We start from the raw sequence: 16,819 nt of genomic DNA, 5'->3' as shown, positions 1-16,819 counted from the left end.
AACAGTTAAAATCCTTACTTCTCCGACTCCAAAAAATCACTCTCAAAAGAGAGGGGCAGGTCAGTTCCTGGAGTTGCAACAGTTATTTGGTGCTCCATGATTAAATGGGGAGTGCAGCATCTGATCATCCCAACCCTGTTTCTGTTCAGGACACGCTGCTGCTAGTAATGGTGCTGTCATTTACATGTTCAGGACAGCGCACTAGGAAGGTGATGGAAAGAAATCCTATGGGCTTATCTGATCTTACTGCTGAACTCTTAGGTTTGGTACTCCTACCATCTGCCAGTCTGGTATTGGCACCTCAGTCTTTGCTGCATGGCTGCTCTAGACCCATGACTAGCTAGCCTCAAGGGGCTAACGTAGTCACACTTTGATCCCTGCCTGACAATTTCAGTACCTTTCACCTTGGTATACATCTGCCACCTAATATTCAAAATACTTTCCTTCCCCATCCAGAGAAACCAGAGCATTATAAAGGTATTTAAACCAACTACTCAAGCCATAACTATTATGCACTAAGAAAATTCCATCACTGGGTAATGTCATATGTAGCAGTTCTTTCTAACCACTTTAACCCTGGCCCCAGTATTGCTGTAGCATGGGTCTAATGTGGAGAGTAAAATATGTGGGGTAATAGGAAATTCCTATAATGCAGCAGTACTGAGTGGTCTGGGGGAGTTTAGCATAATGTGGTAAATACAGCTGCAGTAGCTTCTGTCATGGTTCTGTGCTGCAATTCTAAGCTGGGGAGCAGAGCATAGGAGGGAGGTAGATAAGTAGAAGGTTCCTGTAGTGCTGATATTACAGGAGCAAAGCAGGGCACTCCTCTCATGCTGTAATGCTGACGTGAAGAGAATGCAGGAGAGAGACATGGAAGGGAGAAAAGGGGGAAGAACTTCTGTAATGCAGGCTGTGAGTCACAGAGCATAGAGAGGACTTGGGCAAGCCGGGAATTCGTGTAATAGTTCAAGGAGTGGCTAATTCACAGGAGTCACCATGCGCATGGACACTGAAGTTACCTATCAGAAGTGATCGAGATCAGAGGTTCTCAAAAAGTGGCCCATGGACCATCATTTGTTTGTGGAATCCTTTCTGATTAGCCACGGAAAATTCTGAGATCTATGCACTGGGGGACTGGGTATTTAGGGGGAAAGTTTTTTTCTAACAAAATAGTCTGCAGAATGAAAAAGATGGATAATCACTGATGCTGGTGACTCCAATGCCCCATGGAGAAGAATTCTGTTAGCTCAAGAACACCTTGGAGCAGTAAGGCAATCTGTACCTTTGCACTAGCTCAATCTTCCCCCTAGCTCAGGAATCACATGCAAGATGGACATACTTTATCAGTTTTGGGGTGAGAAACCTCCTAGGGATAGAATCAGCACAGCCACACCACTTCCCTGACTCTCTCCTGATTACTGCTGAAGTCACTGGGTTAATAATGGGTCTACTATCACCCAACCCAGTAGTATTAGGTGCTTATCCTTAAATAAATCATGCATGGGAACTACTGACCTTGCATTCAATAGCATATATCTGATCTGGAGACTAGAGATCAGTGGGGGTGATAGAGCAAGACTGAGCACTATATGAGTGTCCTGCCCAGAATTTTACCCTCATTGTTCTCCTTTCTTCTTTAATCTTTCTTTCAAATTGTATTTTTAATCTTCTTTTAATTTAAAATATTTGCCTTGCTTTTTTAAAAAAAATTGTGCAAATGATCTGTGTTCTGCTACTGAAGACGATCAGCTGGTGATGGAGACCTTAATGCTGGCACCCAGCCAGCTCCTACTTGTGGATTCCCTGCTCCCCTGTAATACAGTACCACAACAATGGGACATATTTGCACTGAACCAAATAGGGTCTCATTTGTAGCATTCTAAACAATGGGTTTTCTTGTTGATTTTTAGAAGTAAAAGGAGAAGAGGCTTGAGGTGTCAGAGGAACACAGTGTAAGGGCCCAAGGGACAGTGCACAAGAACTGCTAGTGGAAGCTCACAGGGCTTTGTAAAGTAGAAAACCATGCTGCACGGAAATGCCATTTTGGACTCTGGAGTGAAATTGGTCAGCCTCTCTAAAGGTTTATGATTTCCCAGCTGGATTATATAGTCTTGGGATACTTGGCTACATTTCTCTTTAGAACTGATTCCTGAAATTGGGTAGGATTGCTTTTAAGAGTCTATATAGGGGCAGGGAGCATATACATTTTAATTATATTTATTGCTAATCCACAAAGCTAACTATTTATTCCTTAAAAGCAGCAAAGAGTCCTGTGGCACCTTATAGACTAACAGACGTATTGGAGCATAAGCTTTCGTGGGTGAATACCCACTTCTTCAGACGCATACATGTATTCACCCACGAAAACTTATGCTCCAATTCGTCCGTTAGTCTACAAGGTACCACAGGACTCTCTGCTGCTTTTACAGATCCAGACTAACTACCCTCTGATACTATTTATTCCTTGGTTTTATAGTTCACCCCATGGAGAGTGTTTAAACATCTTCTGCCTTCTCATTGTTTTAAAATGTACCCAGAGACCTGTAATTGTTAATCTCAACAACAATTAATACACTAATTCAATGTTTCCCAAACTTGGGATGCTGCTTGTTCAGGGAAAGCCCATGGTGGGCTGGGCCAGTTTGTTTACCTGCTGTGTTCGCAGGTTTGGCTGATCGCAGCTCCCACTGGCCGCGGTTCGCTGTGTCCGGCCAATGGGGGCTGCGGGAAGCAGCGACCAGTATGTCCCTCGGCCCGTGCCACTTCCCGTAGCCCCCATTGGCCGGGCACAGTGAACCGCGGCCAGTGGGAGCTGCGATTGGCCGAACCTGCGGACGCGGCAGGTAAACAAACTGGCCCAGCCCGCCAGGGGCTTTCCCTGAACAAGTGGCATCCCAAATTTGGGAAACACTGCACTAGTTCATTAACACATCCTTCAGGGTGCTTCAAAGTATGCATGGGTGAACTAAACACTTTAGACATGTTCTCGGATTTGACTGCAGATGAGATAACTGCGTGCAGTTTGATTCTTATTTCATTCCACGGTGAGGGTGGGGAATTTTCTCTGTGCTGATTCACTTCATTTCATCTGGCGACAGACTGGCTGCGGGAGGGGACTTTGCAGTTTTAAGTACTGTATGTTTTTTCTGTATCACTTTAAATAGAGCATTCACTGAGGACACAGCAATCTGTCTCCTCAGTCATCAAGTCATTGCTAGTGACCTACCAACCCACTTCTGTGTCATAATGTTACTAAGAGAAATCACCCCAGCTGCCTGTTGAAAATGCACAGTATGGCAGGCCGGGGGGGGGGGGGGGGACTGGGGGGGGCTGTAACCAGGCTGCAGAACAGGTTTCCTAGTTGAAATAAACATCAGGAGTCAGCACGGTTTCCAGTGAGGAAAGTGTCTGTGAAGTTCACTGGCTGCCTGAGGAGCCAGTTTGCCCAGTCTAAGGCCTTGTCTAGCCTGCCACTTTACAGCACTGCAACCTTCTCACTCAGGGGTGTGAAAAAACACCCTCCTGAGCACTGCAACTTTCAGCGCTATAAATTGGCAGTGTAGACAGTGCACCAGCGCTGGAAGCTGCGCGCCCAGCATTGGCAGCTACTCACCTCGTGGGGGTGGTTTTTAGCCCTCCCAGTGCTGGTGCCGTGACTACACAGCCACGTTAAAGTGCTTGGTGCTTGTGAAGACATACCCTAAGAATCACCGATGAGCTCAATGTGCTGTTTTTAGTTAACACGAAATTACAGGTGAAGAGCAAGACAACAGATATGTTTAATTCAGCACTAAGCTGCTTTTCTGCAGGCAGGGTTTCAACCCCTATTGGCTAGTAACTAGTCTTAAAGTCATTTATCAATACTAATTCAAGCTTGCTGCAGGTCTGAATAACTTTGTACAGAGACATACGTAATAGACTGTCTATATAGCTTCAACAATGCGGAGCCTTGTGGCACCTTAGAGACGAACAAATTTATTTGGGCCCAGATACATTTGTTAGTCTTTAAGATGCCACAAGGACTCCTCATTGTTTTTGCTGATACAGACTAACACAGCTACCACTCTGAAACTATATAGCTTCAGATTCCCTGACACTCCTGTAAGGTAACCTCCCTTTATACTGCCACTTATGGTAAATTGTCTGGAGGCTCTTATGGTCAAAGTAAGATGAGGAAAATAAATTAAACTATCCAGGATCTTAGATTAGACAAAAATAACCAACTCATGTCTCTGTTTCTTTTACAAACTGAGCTCATCTCTGGCTAAGATAACAAGCTTTGGGGGGCTTAGCACTTGAGCACTTGAGACTGCAGCTGCTGTTGGGGCTTTCAGTAAACCAAATATAGAGACCTTTATTTAACAATGTATAGAGCAGCACAGAAAGCCATGCCTTGGCTTGCAGACAGGTGGTGTCTGAAAATCCAGGCAGGACTATCCTGTGCTTTATTTCACTCACTTTTTCTACCACCACAAATCAAACCAGCTTTTTCTTCCTCTACACATTGCATTGTATCAATTTAGATTTTATCCACAACATTTTAAAGGGAGGTTTCAGAGTAGCAGCCATGCTAATCTGTATTCGCAAAAAGAACAGGAGTACTTGTGGCACCTTAGAGACTAACAAATTTATTTGAGCATAAGCTTTTGTGAGCTATAGCTCACTTCATCGGATGCTGTAGCTCATGAAAACTTATGCTCAAATAAATTTGTTCGTCTCTAAGGTGTCACAAGTACTCCTGTTCTTTTTAAAGGGAGAGTTCCTAGAATTAGATGCCATCATGTGTCTAGCATTTAGTCCCTGATTTAAAAATGATCTTGGGTATTCCTCAGTCTGCAAAAGGGTAAATCGCTTCAGACTCTCAGAAGCCCTGACTTTTCTAACTGCTGAAGAGCTTTAGGCCCTTCAGACTGGGTGTGTAAATGGAAGCATTTCAACTGGCTAGCAAAGCTCGGGTGTCACAGCACCAGGGGGCAGGGACTGATGGTTCGATTAGTCTTCCCCTCCCTGCCCTCACCCCTACCTAAACTTCCATATGCTGGAGAGAGAAAATACAAAAAGAAGGCATGAAATCTCTGAGGTGCTGTTATCATAGGCACTGACGCCGTGGGTGCTCTGGGGCTGGAGGAAAAAAATAGTGGGTGCTCAGCATCCACCAGCAGCCCTATGATCAGCTCCTTCCCCTCCCTCCCAGCCCTCCCACCCACCACGATCAGCTGTTCAGCAGTGTGCAGAAGGTGCTATGTGGGAGGAGGAGGACTGGGAGCAGGAAGAGGCAGGGGGTGTGGGTGGGCGAGGGATTGGGAGGAGGTGGGGCAGGGGTGGAGCAGGTGCAGGAAGCGGTCGGGGAGGGACAGGGCGGGAAGAAGTGGGAAGGGGGTTTGGGGGAAAGGGTGGAGTGGGGCGGGGTCTGGGGAGAGCAGGGGTCAAGCTCCCTCTGGGAACTGGGGAAGTCAGAGCCTCTGGCTCTTATTGTCAGAAAAGAGATTATAAAAATGGCACCTTCTTCCTCAACAGTGAGTTAGATCTGCTGCCTTTACTGACGGAAGGTGGGTGTTTATACCCTGCCCTCAGGGCAGCCCTGCAGATCCCACACAGCTAGGGAGAGTGAGCTGGTGGCTCGTCTGCTTCCCTGTCATCAGCAGAATCGGCGGCAAGATGAAAATCATCATGTGGTGCTCCCGTTACGAGTTAATGATTAACAGAACTAACATGGTCAAAATGCTACTGGACATTGATTTGTCGATCTCCCAATATGATTAGCAAAGTGGCCAAATGAAAGGAGAAGACGCAATAGCATTGTTACTGAATTTAACTGAGTTCTAATTGATGAAACTTTGGACAGGATTGGTGCCTGTCCCAGGGAGAAACCCATGGAAAGGGAGAAGGGGGGAAAGAGAACTCCAGGAGGCTGATCTTGCAGGTTCCTGAGCAGCCTCCCTTCAAGAAAAGAGAGGCATTTGGGAGCTGTAGAGTTTGCAGAGAGTGAGGTCTCCCAACTTGAAGTCCTGAGGATTTATGGGGAAGGGAACCCAGAACCATAAAGACAGGAGCCATGCTCCAGGGATAGCTTCACCTTTGCACAGCTGGGCTGCAATGGAATGACTTCACCCCTGGAAGAAGCCCTATTGCTATTAGCTGGGTCTGCCTGCAGCTGCTCACTGGCAGCCTTGAACAGGATCCAGACAGTCAATGCCGCTGGTAACTGTATTAACTCCCAAACAGATTGGATCTGCAGGGCATGGTGCTGGAGAGCACAGCCAGTCTCCTGTTCTGTCTCCTCACACTCAGTGGAGGGGCATCTGTGATATCCCAGGCTGAAAAAGGGGAAATGGTGCAGCAGTGGTATCACTGTCCCCCTTCTGGCTTGAATGTAAGTGGCTCTTGCATGGGCATGCGGCAAATGGGAGGTGCAAGAAACCTTTCCCCCATCCAGCCCAGCACCTAAGCATATGAAGAGTGATGTTGAAGTCAATTACACTATTAATGTGTTTAAGGATCAGCACATGGTTGTGCACTGTGCCAAACTGGATCAATATGGTGGCTGTGCAAGAGCCCCTCACAAGAGCAGTCCTGGTCTCTCTACACTCTGGTGAGAACAGAGACCAGTGGCTTCTGTTCCCCATCCTCCCACAGCAAGATACAGAAAACAGGGCGGGGAGGATTGGGGAGGAGACAGTCACGGCCCTCTGCCCATCTTCCATTCTGCAGAGTGGAGATGACTCATCAGGGAGAGCAATTTGTTACAGTCTAATGGACTGAACAGATTTCACATATCCCCAGGAGCATAGAAAAACCCTACAGAGGGGCATCACATCAGGGCAGGGCATCACCAATCTTGGCAGTGGCAAAAAATGCCATGACTTATCACGTGGGTAGGGAGGAGTTTTGCCAGAGTAAGGGTCCCTCACAGGTAAGTGTAAACTGATGAACAATTTAGAAAGAACCCATTCAGCTTTTAGATCCCAGGGATTGCTGGGCAGGCAAGTAGAAAAATAATCATGTTATTTGTAAAGTGAGGACATGTTAGCTGGAGTCATGGAGAAATGATAAACATATGGCCACCGTGGCTATTTTTACAGAGTCCATTTACAGAGTAGAACCACATTTTCACATTGTTTCTATTCTTAAAAATATATATATAAAAGAAAACACTCTAATGTCCAAGACCTTCATCTCCTTAACTGGCTGTGGCAGCTGTTTGCTTGGGCTGCTCAGAGTCTACAGAGAGGCTTTCAGGGTGACAAAGTTCAGGTTAAAGCAGCTCTCCAAAGAAGAAATACCAATTTGAAATCCTCACTCCAGACTTTTTTTCTGCCAAGAGCAGAGAGAAAACATCCTAAGCATTTTTGTCAGTGTTTTATGGCTATGCTGTTTTTTCTATCTTTAAAATTTAGAGGGAATAGACTTAAAGGTATTTATAAGCAAAGACTCTATGTAAAACAGCTAGCCTCTTTATCTTGAATTCTGTATTCTAATGACTTGTCTATTATGATTCATTAACAAAAGTGCACCAGGATCACAGAGCTACAAACACTCTTCTGTATTTCCTGTCACTCTCACATAACAATAGATGGTAAAAGTTTAAAAAAAAAACTCCACAAACCACAGTCATAATAATTGCAAAGAAAGTATTTTAAAGTTGAGATATTCAGTTATGCCTCAGCCCTCTCTTTTGCTGTCAGCACTAAAAATGTGTCTGCATTTTGCTACCAAAGATGAGCTAGCAGCTAGAATAATTCTTGGCTGTGTGGGTACAACCTGGTCATTAAAGATCTACCAACTAATATTTGTGATCACAGTTTTTCATGGATGTAAAATTGCTCCTGTAAAAAAGGAGTTCTCTTGTTTAAAAATCTGGCCCTTTGTTCCAAAACCAAAAAATGTCTCTTTTCTGCTACTGACACGTTATTCCTTCCCTCGTATGTGAGAATGGGACAGAGGGGGACTGATTATCCCACATCTGTCTACTGCACCTTCCTCTGAATCATCTGGTGCCGGTCACTGCTGGAGACAGGATACTGGAGTAGATGGACCTTGGGATCCAGTACAGCAAATCCTATGTTTCCAATACTATGTTTCCATGTCCTGTCCACAGCCAAGTCTCCCAACTTGCTCCGTTTCTCAAATTCACCCTCACATGTACTGGTGTATCAGATCAGACATTGCATATTTGTTTTATTTTGGGATCAGACTTTCTATACAACTACACATATACATTTTAAAAAAGCGAGAGAGACACTCCAAATACAGGTTTTTCTATTTATATCACCATATTGTGAGCCAGATACCACTCTCTCAAGAATGCAGATGCTGAAGATTCTCAGCCTTTACCCTCCTGCCTTACTACACAACAGAATGACTATCTCACATCAACCGCAAACCCTGCTCCATGTTGTTAATTCGCCATTCATATCCTATTCATATCCTAACCTATTCATATAATGGGTGCTGAAACTAAGGGGGTGTGTGTGTGGCAGGGGTGGGAGGTGCTGTTGCTGCTGCTTGAAGTGGTTTCCGTCATATGCAGGGTTTACAGTTTGATCCAATGGCTCTCAGCACCCCCACTGTACAGATTGTTCCAGCGCCCCTGTTCATGTCTCTTTTGCATAGTAATACAAGTACCAATGGTATTCTGATGGTATTTGCTTAAGAAGTACTTTAGGAAGCCACATCATCCCTGCCAGTTGCTCTGAACCACTGATAATATTAAAATCCTGTCTAATTACATGCACTTTAAATGTTACAGCATTACAAATGATGCAATTATCTTGTGCTTAAAGGAAACTGACCATTTGCTGATGCCAGGATCATGGCTTGAAGCATTTCCGTATCAAACTGGTTGTTTGGCCAAGCTCCACCTTCTTCTCCATTCTGAGAGCTAAGGAAAAGAAAATAAACAAAGAGTTACCAAAGGCTCAGCAGAGAGGGTGGGATTCTGTCAGATATTGCCTGTAGAAGTACCATGCTCTGTAAAGAAAGTTAATACTATTGATTATTATAAGGTCACACCTGCTCTCGACAGTGTCCACAGCGCCTCTCCCCTGCTCATCTCCCCAGCACACAGCTGGCTCTAGCCCTCAGTGCCCAGCATCTGTCCCCCACTCCACAGCTGGCTTTAGCCTTTAGTATTACAATGCAATATGGTATTTTTATATTAATATAAAGCATATCCAAAATTTATGAAATATACAGCTTTGAAAATCTAAAATTACTGTTTCAGAGTAGCAGCCGCGTTAGTCTGTATTCGCAAAAAGAAAAGGAGTACTTGTGGCACCTTAAAGACTAACCAATTTATTTGAGCATAAGCTTTTGTGAGCTACATTTTCCACTTTTATGCATCCGATGAAGTGAGCTGTGGCTCACGAAAGCTTATGCTCAAATAAATTGGTTAGTCTCTAAGGTGCCACAAGTACTCCTTTTCTTTTTGTAAAATTACTGTGTTTTCATTGCTGAAAAACACTGGCTCTCCTGATAAGGAGAAGAGATCTGACACCGCTCAGGGGAGTGCTCTTACCTCTGGACTACAAGAGGGAGTCTCATTCTTTCTCTGGTCCAATTAACATTTAATTACAGTGGAGTAACTTCAGCGGGAAAAACTGAGGAGACCCAAACCAGAATATCCCATAGTTCCAGCACTCACCTGAGTGGTAACAGGTGTCTGGTCAAATCTCTTACTTATCATGCAGAGGGAGGACTTGAAGCAGTGGTCTACGTCTCCCAGGAGAGTATCCTAACTACTGGGCTAACGGTGGGGTGACCAGATGCCCCAATATTTGGGGCTTTGTCTTATATAGGCACCTATTACCCCCATCCTCATCCCAATTTTTCACTCTTGCCATCTCTTCACCCTAGCTAAAGATCAGAAGGGAGGTCCAGCTCTCTCTCCTTGATGTTTTATGTGGACTTAGGCAGACTCTCAGCACCCCTATCAGATCAGGCCCTGCATATGGGTTAGGTGGAGGACGGCCTGCAACATTATCTAATTCAAATATGACCATATAGATCATTGTTGCAACCACTGTTATGTATTTGCAGCAAATATTGTACAAAGGTTGTCAGGTGAGGTGTCTATGGAAAGGTTATGATTTGCTGCTTATGATTATGCTATCTGTATGCATGTATCATTTTTGTATTTGAAGTTGTAAGTTGTAAGTATTGGCCCTATACTTGGATTTCAAATGTTTGCTCCTAGGGTAACGCCCACAAGTTAACGCCCAGCACATCTTGGAGGGACTGTTCAAATTAAGTGGCTCATCAAGAACATTTAACTAACAATGGACCATGGGAGACGCCCATCTACACTTAATGGAATGTCCTGCTGTGATTAGGCAAAATGTATGGACATGGGACTTGCCCATGTGACTCCAAACTCCATCTTGTTGCTGTAATTTTCCACAGTAAGAACAATGGGATACCCTCCACATGGCAAAAGCTATAAAAGGCCCTGGAAACACCTCCATTTGGTCTTCAATCCTGCTTCTTACTTCTGGAGGAACCTTGCTACAAAAAAGCTCTGAACAAAGGACTGAATGACAATACAATTAACCTGGAGTTTTGGTTAAATGAGGCTGCAATCTATATTCTTAGATACAGTACAACATGCTTCTCAATGTTTGCCAGATGGCCAGCAGCTGTGTTTAACATTGTTTGCTTATTGATTTGCAATCATATTGTCCCCCAAAGGGGTCCAATGAAACAATCCAAGAACCCCAAGATCCTCTTCATATTAAATTATTAGTTATTATTATTTATTTATGGTAGCAGCTAGAGGCCCCAACCAACATCAAGGTCTCCTTATGTAGTCTGTGTACAAACACATAGCAACAAACAGCCTTGCCTCAGAGACATCAGAGTCTGAATAAACAGCACAGACAAAGGAAGGATTATTATCCCCATTTTACAGATGGGACACTGAGGTACTGAGAGACTACAGGCCTGTGGGACTTAGGTGCCCAGGTACTTATCTGCATCTTTAGACACCTAAATTCCTTTGAAAATCTGGCCCTCAGCCACTTGCCCAAGGTCACACACAAAGCCTCTGACACGGCCAGGAGTTGGACCATAATCTGCTGAGTTCAAGTCCAATGCCTTAGCCATGACATCATCTTCCCCTTCCACATAGGTGGCGGGTATGATAGGTGCCACCACGGATCTGCCGCAGGATGTCTGGGCCGTGGTGGCCCCACCTGTGCACCGCCTCTTCCCCGAGGCCTCCACTGCCTGCCACTGTCTGGTGAGTCCCTCCTCTCTCCATTTCACCCCCCTCTCTGGAGGTCCCTGCCACATGCCGCATTCATCCTCTCATCCACTCCATTCCCCCATGAGGCCCCCACCACCCGCCACTCCCTGTGTCCCTCCTCTCCTGCACGCACCCACTCCCCCAAGCCCTCCCCCATCCCTCTCCCCGGCTGTTGCATCCCTCCTCACCCCCCTCTGCCCAGAAGCTGGCAGGGGCTCAGCTCCGGCCAGCAGCCTGGCACTCGTGGCTCAGGCTGACCGGCAGCCTAGGGTGGCTTGGGCCAGTGGCTTCGGGCAGCTTGGGCCAGTGCTCAGGCTGGCTGGTGGCCTTGGGTGGTTTGGGCTGGTGGTAGGGCAGGTCATCAGTTTGGGCTGGCCATCAGCTTGGGCTGGCCATCAGCCCAGGGCAGCGCTCAGGCTGGCTAGGGTCCAGGGATCAGGGCTGTTTGGCCAGGGGTCCTCCAGCTACCGGGGGGGCGGGAGGGATAGAGGAGGTGGGAAGGACTCGGGGCTCTGGCAGGCAGGGGGAGATGGAAGGGGTGAGGTATGGGCAGAGCCTCTGGTGGAAGGGGCAAGGCAAGGGGTAGCCTCCCTGAATGGGGGTTTCACCTGCAGTCCATGCCCTTCCATTTTCGATATTACTCCACTAATATACATAGCGGGACTGGCCATTGCAAACTATCTTCTGAGCAGTATGCAAATTATTGTGTAATTTGCAGAGGAAGCCCAAGTAGGAGGTATCCAGAGATTTTGCTTTTGCAATATTTGCTGTCTAGTGAAATCTGGGGTATCCCAAAAGCTCATTATCCACATCAACCTATTGACTACATGATGATGTGAAGCAAGCCACAAGTGAGTTATGAAGGCCACCCTGAATTGTTTGTTACTATTATTTAGTTGTATTACAGTAGCACAGAGAGCCCCAGACAGCATTAGGGCCCCATTTTGCTGGACACTGTACAGATACTCGGTAGGAGGCAATCCGTGCCTCAGAGACTTTACAATCTATGTAAAGACAAAAGGCGCTAGCAGAGCTGGGAAGATAATCCATGTCTCCTGACTCCTAGTTCCTTGCCCTATTCTATGTTGCCTCTTTAAATAAGTTCTGATAAACGTTTATACCAAGTGCTCTGTGTACATCACCTATTTGACAGAAGAGCTATTTTAGAAATGCTTTAAAGAGTTTCAAAAACTGTGATTGAACTATATTTTGCATTTCTCCATGTGGAAGTCCGGTGCTGTCATTACTAAGAGTCCAGCCATTCATGGTGATATAAGATACATTGATGATATTTTCATCCTCTGGCTAAATGACTTAAACTCCCTCATAGACTTCCACCACAACTTCTACCACCAGCACTTGTCCATTAAACTCTCTCTGGAACACTCCCACACCAGCACCAACTTCCTAGACACCACGATCAGCTTCAACAATGGTACCCTACAGACAGCTATATGCAAGAAACCACAGATCACCACACGTACCTTTATAGATCCAATAACCACCCCAAACACACCAAGAAATCTGCTATCTACAGTCAGGCACAGAATATGCTCTGGGGAGAAAGTCTAGGATATGCATCTTAACACATTCAAAACCACCTTCACCAAACAGGGACACTCCACCAGAGATGTAGATTGCACCATGGAATGGGCCACTCAAATATTCCGAGAGAACCTGCTTCAATATGGAAATAAATCCTCCTCCAACCGCACACCTACCGCCCCACATTGGAACCCATGCAGGTCATCATCAAACAACTACAACCCATAGTCAGTCCATCCTGAAAGAATCTTTTCTGATCCCCCTCTTCTGGCCTTCAAACAACTCCTCAACCTCTCCAAGATCATCATCACAAGAAAGCTTTCCACAGATCAGGACACACCAATTCAAAACAGCACCAGACCCTGACAGAACAAGAGACGCAAACATATTTCTGCTGCTACAATAATCAACATGCCCACCCCAACACCACAAAACACCTTTCAAGTTCCATGAATCCTACACATGCCTATCACAACATGTGGTGTACCTTGTCCAGTGCACTAAATCATAGACAACTCATGTCTCCCCATACTGGGGCGGGGGGCACAATCTAAAGGGAAGGACACGTGGCCGCCCCATGTGTCTCCTCTGCCCAGTGACCCCCCTGCCCTGTGCCCAGCCCAGGGCCATGGCACTCTCCCCACCCCACCGAAGTTACAAGTGAGGGGGAAGGGGCTCTGTCCTTCTCTCCCTGTGCCTTTCCCCCAGGATGAATCACTTCTCCCTGAGAGAGCCTGGCTGGGAGGCAGCAGTGGCCGGCTCGCTGCCTGGGCTTGGCTGCTGGGGACAGGGGCTGAGTGAGCCAGAGCCCCCCTCTCGCCCACCCAGCATGCTCAGCCCTTGTCCCTGGGGGGACACACAGGGAGAGAAGGACAGAACCCCTCTCCCTCCCCGCTCTCGGGAGGCCAATCTGACCCCACATGCCCTCCATGTATCACCTCTGCACTGAATGCCCCAGTAGCCACTATACAGGGGTGAAAGCAGACCATCACTACATTCTTGAATTAGCTCAGACAGGAAAATGATAAAAGACAAAAACCCCACATCACCTGCGGGTGAACACTTTTCACAAAGCGATCACTCCATATCTGAGCTGTCAGTCCTCATCCTCAAAGGGCACCTGCACAACACTTTCAACAGATGAGCCTGGGAGCTTTAACTCATAACTTTGCTAGATGCTAAAAATCATGGACTGAGTAGAGACACTGGATTTCTGGCTTATTACAACAATCTGCAACCCACTAACAACCCCCTTCTCCAGCTGCTTTCCCTCCTCTTCCCCTTCCTTTCCTCCCTATGACTGGAGGGGTGTTAATGGGCCACTTCACCTTGAATGGTCCCTTAAAATATGTATTAACTACTTATGCTAAACAATCTGTTTCACATTGTATAGTTTCCCACAGCTGAAGAAGAGCTCTGTGTAAGCTTGAAAGCTTCTCTCTCACCAACAGAAGTTGGTCCAATAAAAGATACTACCTCCCCGAGCTTGTCTCTCTAATATCACATATGGAAGAGGCAGGGATAGATTTCAATTCTCCAGGCTTCACTCAATTGCCTTAACCGTCCTTTCTCTTCCTGCAATCAAACAGCTGCAACAAATGAGGCGGGATCCTACAGACAACTGTCTCCTTCACTATACAATACGGAGTCATTCCCAGAGCACTCAATTCCAGGTTCTGGAGCGGGAGATCTCCAGTGGTCACAGGCCTTTCTGCCCCTTCCCCCATGTCCAACATCTGACCCCTTCTGCCCTGTCCCCTCAGTTTCTTCTTGTACTTGTCCTGTTGCTTCCCCACCACCAACTCCTTGGCTCAGTCTTCCTCCCCTTTCACTGACTTCTCATCCTTTTTCTTGTTTCCTTGCCCAGCCAGTCCAACTCTCTGCCTTGGGGATACCTCCAGTCCCAGTGCCCCCTTGGGCTCCTCATCCCAGTCTTAGCCCAAGGGTTCTTGTCCAGCCAGTCTGAGCTTCACCCAATCTAGCTCCTCATCTGATCTGCCTCACCCACCACTTGCTCTGAGTTGCCCCACCCAACTGGTTCCTCAGATCCCAGTCTCCCTCCTCCCAGCTCCTTGGCAAGCTCAGTCTCCCACCTTCCCCACGGGTTCTGCAGTCCCCCGTCTCCCCTCCCAGGTCCCAGTTTCTCTCTCAAACTCTACCTGATAGCTCCTCTACCCACTCCCCCAAGCACCTTGTCCCATCCTACTCCCAACCCCACCTCAGGACCAGCTCTTGTCCCTCTGCATTTGAGTCAGGTGGTTTCCTCCTCCATACTGCCTGGGCACAGCAGGAGGGCTTTTAATGCTCACAGAAAACAGTCTCGTTGTTCTCTGTTCCTATGCCTGGCCCCACAATGGCCCCTGGAATCTGGGAAGAACAGTTGTAGGGAAAGTCCTGCTCAGCCCCTGTATCCCTGAGCTGGAGTATGATGGAATCTCCAGAGAATGTAACTGCCAAACTCTAACAAGTCTCTGCTGAACTGCGTGAACTGCCATTTCCAGGTGTTTGGAACTTTGCCAAATTTGAGGAACATCAGGGACACCTCCCTACCAAATCTCAAGTCCCTGTTTCAGAGCATGGGGGCACTAGAGCTTCTAAAAATATTCCTGTTTGTTTACTTGGGGAAAACAATGCATTTTCCACTAATCTTGTTCTCAGAAATGGCTGGACCATTTTTGCTGTAACTTCCCATAGAAATTCAGCCCAAGGCAGACACCAACCATGAAAGAGTTCAACCTGAATAGTTTAAACTGGGCAACATTATGAGCAACTAGAAACAGGGTCTTATAAGGAGAAGTGTCAGGACCCCTTAGCTAGAGACAGCAATACCTGGATGGCCAATAATGTATATTGGTGATGATTAATAAAATGCACATGGTTCCAGAATTCATCATGTCCTTTTGACCACTCTTGCCACTAAGCCATATAAGCTGGATTCCTTCTGACATTCCGAACCCTGGAGCAACTTCCAATGGCTGCCATTTAAAATAAATAACCTGCCAGTTTCCTTCTTTCTCCCCTAAATGAGAAACCCACCCTTTCCCCCAGTCCCCATACACACACACACACCCCACCTGTAAACAAACTACACTGGCCTGAGACTCAGAATGGGCAATATTCAGTATTAGACAAATCACAAATTTAAGATTGTGACTCACAGATGTTCAGGTCAGAAGGGACTATCATGATCATCTAATCTGACTTCCTGCACATTGCAGGCCACAAAACCTCACCCACTCCTTGCAGAGATAATAATTAGAACTCTATAATCCTGGCAATGGGAGATTCTCAGCTTTCCAATGGGACACACAGCATTTGCTTCTAGTGCTGAAAGGTGCTGAGATACTGCACTTTAATGTCAGCAGAGAGGGCAGTCCCTTAGCATCCATTGGTCATCAGGCCAAAAATGGTAGGATGGGAAGGGTGTAAAGTTTTTATCAGCATGAAGTTGGGATGGTCACTGTGATGCTGGCAGGCCAGATGCCTGTTTTTGCCAAGGCTGCAGACATTAGCTAAGAACTGACAACACTGTAGCTGGAGACCAGACCAGGTCACCTGTTTGTTAATTTGCTCAAAACAGGTTTGAGTCTTATAAGAATGTATTTAATATTTAGACTCTACAGAGTGCTTGTGTGTTGCTGCCTACATTAATCTGACTTATAATATCTATATACCATGTTATAAGATAATATTTAAATGTTTCCTCTGTAACTATAAAAGTGTTTTGCTCTGAAATTGTAAACCTCCACAGTCAGGAGAGAAACATTACCAACTGTGAAATACTAGTTTACCAGGGTAGGTGTTACCTCATGCCCAACACTTTGAACCTGCACTGCAGTGTGTCCCGGTCATGGCCCCTTTCTGTCATGCATCATGAAATCTGTCTGTAGGTATCATAATTCCTACGGCTGGAGCGCAGCTGGGACTGGACAGCCTCCTCTCCCCAAATGCTGATGAGATCCAGCAGCGTGGCATTGCTCCAAGCAGCAGATCGCCTGGTGCATGGAGCAGGCATGGCCAACTGGAAAGATG

The 16,819-nt window shown here is 46.3% G+C and overlaps 1 protein-coding gene across 27 annotated transcripts in view; it reads right to left on the bottom strand.

Annotated features, from left to right (window-relative positions):
- The window catches only part of LOC144929056 (protocadherin gamma-C5-like), a 373,601-nt gene that overhangs the window by 3,524 nt on the left and 353,258 nt on the right, over window positions 1–16,819 (bottom strand). For 26 of the 27 annotated variants that reach the window (XM_073356114.2, XM_073356117.2, XM_073356126.2 and 23 more), the window contains one exon: window positions 8,793–8,881. In XM_073356114.2, coding sequence (XP_073212215.2) covers window positions 8,793–8,881 — 89 coding nt within the window. Of the gene's footprint in view, window positions 1–8,792; window positions 8,882–16,819 lie in introns of those variants that run through there. The other variant, XR_013636157.1, reaches the window with a different exon arrangement.

The sequence above is a fragment of the Lepidochelys kempii genome, chromosome 8, assembly GCF_965140285.1.
Source record: "Lepidochelys kempii isolate rLepKem1 chromosome 8, rLepKem1.hap1, whole genome shotgun sequence".
NCBI lineage: Eukaryota > Metazoa > Chordata > Testudines > Cheloniidae > Lepidochelys > Lepidochelys kempii.
This window is presented reverse-complemented; position numbering and strand designations above follow the sequence as displayed.